Here is a 10385-nt window from a genome sequence, read left to right as displayed (position 1 = left end):
GACTCTAGGACACCATACTGAGGGCATAGCCCATCGTCAGGGCCGTGTCGCTTCGTCGCCTGCGTCCACGAGGGGGGGGGGGTGATCGCAATTAAGCTACCAAACGAAGATCTTGACCTTCGAGGGAGTGGTACTTCCACAAAGGAGTGGGCCACACCAGATTCGGAGCCCGACCTAGTGCATAATATGATGAGCCAACGGAGAAGAGTGGTGATGGGGCATCTAGTCAAGAAGCCATGTCAGGTGAGTGATGCCCTGCAAATGAACATGGTACAGTTGTAGCCATGTCAAAATAAGAGTATCGATCCCACGAGTCTAAGGTTCCCTGCCACCCGTCAGCGCAGCCACCGATCTGGCTTGTCTTCCGTGGCCTTAGTGCCTTGGAGGCATGGTGGGTCTCAGCCATTGCCGGTGGCTGGGCTCCTGCTTTGTTTTAGGTATTTTTAGGTATTGCCGGTGGCGGTGGCGCGTCATGCGTCGTCAGTGGGCACGTGGAGGTGCGTCTTCAATGGATCTCAGGGGATTCGGTCGGCATTTGTCTTATTGGATCCATGTGGATCGGGTCTTATTGCTTCGTGTTCATGTATCTATGCATAGCATCCTTCTGATTTACACTTCTCTTCGTCGGCAATGGTTGTTGTTCTGATGTGCTAGTCCTTTGGGGTCTTAGCATGACGACTTCTCAATTGTCTATTACGACAAGATTTGCTCGGTTTCTGTAACGGAGAGGCGATGGCGGTGACACGCCTTTGGCTTGCTTAATGCTTATAGTAATCGCAAGGTGGTCTAGGAACACGAATGCAATTTTTTTTACGAAGTTCTTTGTACAACCATAATATTTGATGAATTTATTGATTTAAAAAACACTCGTATTTTTCTACTAAGGACATCTCCAACGCCGATCCTTAAATCGCCCGCATACGTCTGGACCACGTTGTCCTGACGTGTTGTGTCATCCAATGTGGGCCTGTATCGGTCCGCCGAGGGGTCTGGACACACTTTATCCCGCAAATCTATGAAAAATGTGGGGGCTTTCCGGGCGTCCGAACTGCTGCCACGCCCGCGTCTAACCGCCCTTGCCAACCCAAACCCCCTCCCTCACCCCCGCGCACTTCCCGCCCAAAACGGTCAGCGCCACTTCATAGCGCCCGGCCAAAGCGGACGCGGCATCTCGCTGGTGCCGGCATTGTAGTGGCGCACCTGCCGAGAGAGCGCCGCATGCGCCACTTCCCGTGCACACGACTTCTCCGCGTTCAAAGGACACCACAGCCGTCTGTTCGTCTGTCTGCCGCCCACATTAATGACACACGGTTGCCGAGGAACCTACTCCGGCGCCACCCGTCCGTCCCTCTGCTGTCCACCATTGCCATTGGCTCACTATATAAATTGCAGTCCCGGCCATAGCCGCGTTCATCCTTCTCTGGTCCCTTTCTCGTCTTCCGCACCACTCCCACCATGGCCTCCTCGCGCTCCAAAGCTCTCTGGGACGGACTGGCTCCGGAGCATGGCCAGCAGCGAGGAAGAGTAGTGCACGACAGGTCGCCGCCGCTCAGCTCCCAAGAAGGCCACCGCTCCTCCCCTCCCGTTGAAACCAAGCTTGATGGGTTGAACAACCTCGGCCAATTAGCCGCTTGGCGGCGACGTGGAGACGGACAGCTTCACTTCCCAGGGCTTCACCGCGGTGGCTCTCCCTTACCGAGCAATCCTTTTGGTCGAGCGTGGATGGCACAGTGAGGGCGACTCTCAGGACTTTGCACCGGCGCCGGCGGCCCGTGCCCCTCGCTGCTCAAGTCCCTGGCCTCGATCGGCGACTTCGATGCGGGCGTGTCGGTGATCGAGGATGACCAGCTATTAAAACGTCATGTCGTCGGCCAGGTGCAAGGCCGGCGACTTCCAGGGTGCCCGCCAGGTGTTTGACGAAATGAAGAAGGGGGAGCTGCGACCCCAATGCCAACTCCTGGAACTACCTCCTCGGGGGGCTGCTCAGGAATGGCGGAGCCACCGAAGCGTGCGACCTCGTTGAGGACATGGAGTGGTCTGAAGTCTGAACCTGATGACATCCAGAAATCACTGACGTACGATGTCCTCACACACAACGCCTGAAAAGCAGAGAAGATGGATTCGGCAAGAGATTCTCGATCAGATGTTTCTAGAAAAGCTGACGCCGAGGATTACAATCCACACATCAAGGGCATGTCTATACCGGGAGAATCGAAGATGCTTGCGAATATGTCAGGGGCTATGAGCAGCAGGATACGCGCCCCAGCCTGCTCACCATGCTGTTGCGCAAGTCAGGGAGGATCATCGAGGTGGCAAGTGTCCTGTATGAGTTGATGGGTGAAGGGCCTCACGCCTGACCATTCTGCTTATGTCAGAGTTCCCAAAGATTTGCACGAGATGTGAAGGGGAAATCTGTCTGCTGAATTGGAGTCCTTGCTTCAGAAATTCATTGTACAGTCAGGTTTGGAACACTGATTTATTTTTTAACTTATGGAGTCACCTAGTTGAGTGAAAATTGCTCTTCACTACTCTCCACCCCATGTATAAGTAGATATCTATGCTCTAAATCAGGACACATTCCCTACTTTGTATAGGTATAAAAACATACATTAGCAGAACAATTAGGACACATTCCCTAATTTGACATGGATTTATTAGCTACCTCTGAAATGACTCAAACTGGATTCAGAAAAAAGGGAAAAAAAATAAGACAGTACATTACTATTTTTTTTTACATGAACTTCTGTTGCTTGCGTACTATCCTGCCAATTATTTGCTTCATCAGACACACATGTGTCTGAGGCCACATGCTTTATTCTAAGCATCTCAGTAGAAACTTGTGCCATACCCGGCCGCTCTTTGGGTGATGTCATGGAGCAAAAGAGGCCTATTCTTAAAGTGGGATGACGCAATTCTTCATCATGTCAGTTGCATTGCTGCTATCTTGTAGCATTGTGGGGTCAACAACCTCATGAATATTCTTTGTAAATGCTGTATCAACAAATTCATGAAGGCTTATACCATCGTTGAATTTTTCATCAGTTGGACTACACCCTGTTATCAGTTGTAACAGAAGCACTCCGAAGCTATAGACATCACCCTTGGTTGATATCGCTTCGCATTCCATACTGTGCATTTACATGTAAAAACATAATAAAATTAGAGATTTGTCATTATTTGTACAACTCTGTAAGGAACAAACTGAATTAATATCTTGCAAATAAGCTTATCGCACCTGGTGGGATGTATCCTATGGAATCTGGCCTGAAAGCATGTTTTGTGCTAAGTGTAGTTTGACCAAATTGTGCAATTTCCCAATTGTTGGTGGTATATTACCAGTGAAAAAATTGTAATCCATGTACAATGTACTGAGGCTCTTAAGGTTGCCAATCTCCGGTGGTATAGGTCCAGAAATTTCGTTGTTACTCAGCCACAACGAGTCAAGGCTGTTTGAAAGATCGCCAATAGAACTTGGCAATTTCCCTTTGAGATTGTTTCCATCCAAGGCCAGCATGGTCAACCTGGAGCAATTAGATAGTGAAGAGACAAATCCCCAATCATCTGCTTCTAGCTTGTTGTGTGCCAAATCGAGTTCCTCCAAATTTGGCAATGAGCCGAAATATGGTATGGATCCAGTAAAGCTGTTATGTGCAACGGATAGCTCGACCAATTTGTACAATTTCCCAATTGTTGGTGGTATATTACCAGTGAAAAAATTGTAATCCATGTACAATGTACTGAGGCTCTTAAGGTTGCCAATCTCCGGTGGTATAGGTCCAGAAATTTGGTTGCTATTCAGCCACAAGGAGTCAAGACTATTTGAAAGATTTCCAATAGAACTTGGCAATTTCCCATTAAGATTGTTTCCATCCAGGGCCAGCATGTACAATCTGGAGCAGTTAGATAGTGAAGAGACAAATCCCCAATCATCTGCTTCTAGCTTGTTGGATGCCAAATCGAGACGCTCCAAATTTGGCAATGAACCGAAGAATGGTATAGATCCAATAAATCTATTACTATCAAGGAGAAGCCAGCATAGGCGGTAAGCTTTGAGAAGAGAGGCTGGAATTGGTCCATCAAAATTGTTCCCTGTGAGTATTAAGTACTCAATATTATGGAGGGTGTAGCCGATGTCGAAGGGTAATCTTCCGACAAGTGAGTTGTCGAATGCGGCGAGACTTTTCAGGGATGACATGTTGAAGATAGACGGTGGAACCGGTCCAGATAAGTTGTTTGCACTCAAGATCAATTTCTCTAATGTTGGAATATAACCTAAGCTCTCCGGGATGCTCCCAACTAAATGATTGTTTGTGAGATGAAGATGAAGTAGGGAGGAAAGGTTCCCTAGTGAGAAAGGTATTCTTCCTGAAAGATTGTTTTCCCCTAAATAGAGATGCTTAAGAGGGGAAGAGGTGACAGTAACAGAAGGTATGGAACCAACAAAATTGTTTCTTGTGAGGCAAATGGCACCTAGTGACAAAGTGTTGAGGAGAGCCTTTGGGAGTTCTCCAGTAAGACTATTGCTCATGAGCCTAAGTACTTGAAGAGATGAACTATTTGCCAAGGACTCCGGGATGACCCCTCCAAGAGCATTGATCCCGAGATCGACATACATAAGATGACGACTGCTTCCCAAAGACAACGGTATGGTGCCAGTAAGTGTATTTTTGGCGAGAACTAGTATGCGCAGGTCAGGAAGGTCTCCAAAAGCAGGAGGAATGCTCCCTTGGAGCTTGTTGTTTGCAAGGTTAATCTCTTGAAGGCGCTTGCATTGGCTAAGGCTATGTGGGATCTCTCCATGGAGGGAATTGTTCCACAAGCCCAGAATTTGGAGCTGGGAACATGCAGAGAGTTCAGGTGGGATGTTACCTTCCAAACTGTTCATGCTGAGGTTGAGGTTGGTGAGTCGGCCCAGGAGGCCAAGCTCGGACGGTACACCGCCACCAAAGCTATTGTTGGACAGCTGGAGCTTTGCCAGCCAAGTGAGGTTGGCGATGCAAGGTGCTATGGTGCCTGAGATGCCTTGGGATTCAAGGTCCAGCGCAACGACATGCCGGGGGGAAGTCGCGCTGCACGTGATCCTGTGCCAGTCGCAGAACTCCATGGATGTGTTGCTCCATGAAGGTAGAACTCCGGCGGGTGCCGAGAGCCGTGATTTGAAGCACAGGAGGGCTTCTCTATCACTCGGCGTTTCATCGCAGATGCCTAATAATGGTAGGCTGCAAGAGAACCCCAGGAGAAGGCAGAGAAACCAAACGAGACCTGGAAACAACAAAGTTGCCATTACTCTGCTATCAGCCGGGATGAATGGAAGCTCTCGCTTTGCCAGAGGATGTTTGATAGCTCACCCACTTTAAATAGAAGGCTGGCATCTTTGCTTGGAAAGTGGCGATCGAGGAAGGAATGACCTAGCTACCCAAGTCAATATGTGCAATATGTTCTGGTACGCAACACTATAACCGAATGCGTGATGACACTGATGATGCTGGCACACACACACTCAGCCAAGTGACGAACGATAGAAAGATAATATTTTGCAGTAATGTGGACTCATAGACAACACCTAGCTTAGGGTAACCATATAATTGACTGACTACTCGTGCTGGAAGCAAGACAAATGAACTGGTTGATATTAATGAGGCGAGAAGCAGCCTCCTCACAGGAGAGAGAGCAAAGTTTCAAAGGTGGGGATGCAGCTGCTCAAGTACATCCCCCGGTGCGTCCCAGGACTCCAAGGCCGAAGAGAATGGCTCGACACGACCCAAGAGAAAGACCAAGCCCAATCGCGGTTTTGATCCAGCTGCTCAAGTAGCCAGAGACGCTTCGGCCGTCGAGCAGCCTCCACCGGCTCCAGGTTCGCACGGCTACTTCTCTACTTCGCATGCACCCATTCAGTAATTAATTACACACATCTTGCTTCCCATATCCGCTAACATATATACTCCGCGGCATTTGCCGTTTCAGATAGACCTCGTCCTGACGGTTCAGGGGGCACATTTCAGCTCAACCTGGCCAACAACACGGTTGACAGAAACCAGATGACTACAAGTTCCAACAGGGTTCATACGGATTGTGTTTCCAACCGGAAGCATGGGCGTCATAACCCTCCCTGCGGAAAAAGCTATTCTCCGCACGGAACTGTCACATCCCCCGGTGCGTCCCAGGACTCCAAGGCCGAAGAGAATGGCTCGACACGACCCAAGAGAAAGACCAAGCCCAATCACGGTTTTGATCCAGCTGCTCAAGTAGCCAGAGACGCTTCGGCCGTCGAGCAGCCTCCACCAGCTCCAGGTTCGCACGGCTACTTCTCTACTTCGCATGCACCCATTCAGTAATTAATTACACACATCTTGCTTCCCATATCCGCTAACATATATACTCCGCGGCATTTGCCGTTTCAGATAGACCTCGTCCTGATGGTTCAGGGGGCACATTTCAGCTCAACCTGGCCAACAACACGGTTGACAGAAACCAGATGACTACAAGTTCCAACAGGGTTCATACGGATTGTGTTTCCAACCGGAAGCATGGGCGTCATAACCCTCCCTGCGGAAAAAGCTATTCTCCGCACGGAACTGTCACATCCCCCGGTGCGTCCCAGGACTCCAAGGCCGAAGAGAATGGCTCGACACGACCCAAGAGAAAGACCAAGCCCAATCGCGGTTTTGATCCAGCTGCTCAAGTAGCCAGAGACGCTTCGGCCGTCGAGCAGCCTCCACCAGCTCCAGGTTCGCACGGCTACTTCTCTACTTCACATGCACCCATTCAGTAATTAATTACACACATCTTGCTTCCCATATCCGCTAACATATATACTCCGCGGCATTTGCCGTTTCAGATAGACCTCGTCCTGATGGTTCAGGGGGCACATTTCAGCTCAACCTGGCCAACAACACGGTTGACAGAAACCAGATGACTACAAGTTCCAACAGGGTTCATACGGATTGTGTTTCCAACCGGAAGCATGGGCGTCATGACCCTCCCTGCGGAAAAAGCTATTCTCCGCACGGAACTGTCACATCCCCTGGTGCGTCCCAGGACTCCAAGGCCGAAGAGAATGGCTCGACACGACCCAAGAGAAAGACCAAGCCCAATCGCGGTTTTGATCCAGCTGCTCAAGTAGCCAGAGACGCTTCGGCCGTCGAGCAGCCTCCACCAGCTCCAGGTTCGCACGGCTACTTCTCTACTTCGCATGCACCCATTCAGTAATTAATTACACACATCTTGCTTCCCATATCCGCTAACATATATACTCCGCGGCATTTGCCGTTTCAGATAGACCTCGTCCTGATGGTTCAGGGGGCACATTTCAGCTCAACCTGGCCAACAACACGGTTGACAGAAACCAGATGACTACAAGTTCCAACAGGGTTCATACGGATTGTGTTTCCAACCGGAAGCATGGGCGTCATGACCCTCCCTGCGGAAAAAGCTATTCTCCGCACGGAACTGTCACATCCCCTGGTGCGTCCCAGGACTCCAAGGCCGAAGAGAATGGCTCGACACGACCCAAGAGAAAGACCAAGCCCAATCGCGGTTTTGATCCAGCTGCTCAAGTAGCCAGAGACGCTTCGGCCGTCGAGCAGCCTCCACCAACTCCAGGTTCGCACGGCTACTTCTCTACTTCGCATGCACCCATTCAGTAATTAATTACACACATCTTGCTTCCCATATCCGCTAACATATATACTCCGCGGCATTTGCCGTTTCAGATAGACCTCGTCCTGATGGTTCAGGGGGCACATTTCAGCTCAACCTGGCCAACAACACGGTTGACAGAAACCAGATGACTACAAGTTCCAACAGGGTTCATACGGATTGTGTTTCCAACCGGAAGCATGGGCGTCATGACCCTCCCTGCGGAAAAAGCTATTCTCCGCACGGAACTGTCACATCCCCTGGTGCGTCCCAGGACTCCAAGGCCGAAGAGAATGGCTCGACACGACCCAAGAGAAAGACCAAGCCCAATCGCGGTTTTGATCCAGCTGCTCAAGTAGCCAGAGACGCTTCGGCCGTCGAGCAGCCTCCACCAGCTCCAGGTTCGCACGGCTACTTCTCTACTTCGCATGCACCCATTCAGTAATTAATTACACACATCTTGCTTCCCATATCCGCTAACTTATATACTCCGCGGCATTTGCCGTTTCAGATAGACCTCGTCCTGATGGTTCAGGGGGCACATTTCAGCTCAACCTGGCCAACAACACGGTTGACAGAAACCAGATGACTACAAGTTCCATCAGGGTTCATACGGATTGTGTTTCCAACCGGAAGCATGGGCGTCATGACCCTCCCTGCGGAAAAAGCTATTCTCCGCACGGAACTGTCACATCCCCTGGTGCGTCCCAGGACTCCAAGGCCGAAGAGAATGGCTCGACACGACCCAAGAGAAAGACCAAGCCCAATCGCGGTTTTGATCCAGCTGCTCAAGTAGCCAGAGACGCTTCGGCCGTCGAGCAGCCTCCACCAGCTCCAGGTTCGCACGGCTACTTCTCTACTTCGCATGCACCCATTCAGTAATTAATTACACACATCTTGCTTCCCATATCCGCTAACATATATACTCCCCGGCATTTGCCGTTTCAGATAGACCTCGTCCTGATGGTTCAGGGGGCACATTTCAGCTCAACCTGGCCAACAACACGGTTGACAGAAACCAGATGACTACAAGTTCCATCAGGGTTCATACGGATTGTGTTTCCAACCGGAAGCATGGGCGTCATGACCCTCCCTGCGGAAAAAGCTATTCTCCGCACGGAACTGTCACATCCCCTGGTGCGTCCCAGGACTCCAAGGCCGAAGAGAATGGCTCGACACGACCCAAGAGAAAGACCAAGCCCAATCGCGGTTTTGATCCAGCTGCTTAAGTAGCCAGAGACGCTTCGGCCGTCGAGCAGCCTCCACCAGCTCCAGGTTCGCACGGCTACTTCTCTACTTCGCATGCACCCATTCAGTAATTAATTACACACATCTTGCTTCCCATATCCGCTAACATATAGACTCCGCGGCATTTGCCGTTTCAGATAGACCTCGTCCTGATGGTTCAGGGGGCACATTTCAGCTCAACCTGGCCAACAACACGGTTGACAGAAACCAGATGACTACAAGTTCCAACAGGGTTCATACGGATTGTGTTTCCAACCGGAAGCATGGGCGTCATAACCCTCCCTGCGGAAAAAGCTATTCTCCGCACGGAACTGTCACATCCCCTGGTGCGTCCCAGGACTCGAAGGCCGAAGAGAATGGCTCATACACGACCCAAGAGAAAGACCAAGCCCAATCGCGGTTTTGATCCAGCTGCTCAAGTAGCCAGAGACGCTTCGGCCGTCGAGCAGCCTCCACCAGCTCCAGGTTCGCACGGCTACTTCTCTACTTCGCATGCACCCATTCAGTAATTAATTACACACATCTTGCTTCCCATATCCGCTAACATATATACTCCGCGGCATTTGCCGTTTCAGATAGACCTCGTCCTGATGGTTCAGGGGGCACATTTCAGCTCAACCTGTTGGAAATATGCCCTAGAGGCAATAATAAATAGGTCATTATTATATTTCCTTGTTCATGATAATCGTTTATTATCCATGCTAGAATTGTATTGATAGGAAACTCAGATGCATGTGTGGATACATAGACAACACCATGTCCCTAGTAAGCCTCTAGTTGACTAGCTCGTTGATCAATAGATGGTTACGGTTTCCTGACCATGGACATTGGATGTCGTTGATAACGGGATCACATCATTAGGAGAATGATGTGATGGACAAGACCCAATCCTAAGCCTAGCACAAGATCGTGTAGTTCGTTTGCTCAGAGCTTTTCTAATGTCAAGTATCACTTCCTTAGACCATGAGATTGTGCAACTCCCGGATACCGTAGGAATGCTTTGGGTGTGCCAAACGTCACAACGTAACTGGGTGGCTATAAAGGTGCACTACGGGTATCTCCGAAAGTGTCTGTTGGGTTGGCACGAATCGAGACTGGGATTTGTCACTCTGTGTAAACGGAGAGGTATCTCTGGGCCCACTCGGTAGGACATCATCATAATGTGCACAATGTGACCAAGGAGTTGATCACGGGATGATGTGAGTTACGGAACGAGTAAAGAGACTTGCCGGTAACGAGATTGAACAAGGTATAGGGATACCGACGATCGAATCTCGGGCAAGTAACATACCGATGGACAAAGGGAATTGCATACGGGATTGATTGAATCCCCGACATCGTGGTTCATCCGATGAGATCATCGTGGAACATGTGGGAGCCAACATGGGTATCCAGATCCCGCTGTTGGTTATTGACCGGAGAACGTCTCGGTCATGTCTGCATGGTTCCCGAACCCGTAGGGTCTACACACTTAAGGTTCGATGACGCTAGGGTTATAG

At 50.0% G+C, this 10385-nt stretch overlaps 1 protein-coding gene and 1 pseudogene across 1 annotated transcript; one reads left to right on the top strand and one right to left on the bottom strand.

Annotated features, from left to right (window-relative positions):
- Window positions 1-236: 236 nt before the first annotated feature.
- Window positions 237-2699, top strand: LOC141022034 (pentatricopeptide repeat-containing protein At3g53360, mitochondrial-like; annotated as a pseudogene).
- A 551-nt stretch (window positions 2700-3250) lies between these two features.
- Window positions 3251-5284, bottom strand: LOC109732775 (uncharacterized). Its single transcript, XM_020291966.3, has one exon. The coding sequence runs from the start codon at window positions 5282-5284 to the stop codon at window positions 3251-3253; it is 2034 nt and encodes a 677-aa protein (XP_020147555.3).
- Window positions 5285-10385: the final 5101 nt, after the last annotated feature.

This window comes from Aegilops tauschii, chromosome 4 (assembly GCF_002575655.3).
Source record: "Aegilops tauschii subsp. strangulata cultivar AL8/78 chromosome 4, Aet v6.0, whole genome shotgun sequence".
NCBI classification, from domain to species: domain Eukaryota; kingdom Viridiplantae; phylum Streptophyta; class Magnoliopsida; order Poales; family Poaceae; genus Aegilops; species Aegilops tauschii.
The sequence above is the reverse complement of the archived record's forward strand: the minus strand, read 5'-3'. Positions and strand labels throughout refer to the sequence as shown.

What these genes read in the sequence shown, in the direction of transcription:
- LOC109732775 (XM_020291966.3), bottom strand. Translation starts at nt 5,284, where the DNA reads ATGGCAACTTTGTTGTTTCCAGGTCTCGTTTGGTTTCTCTGCCTTCTC.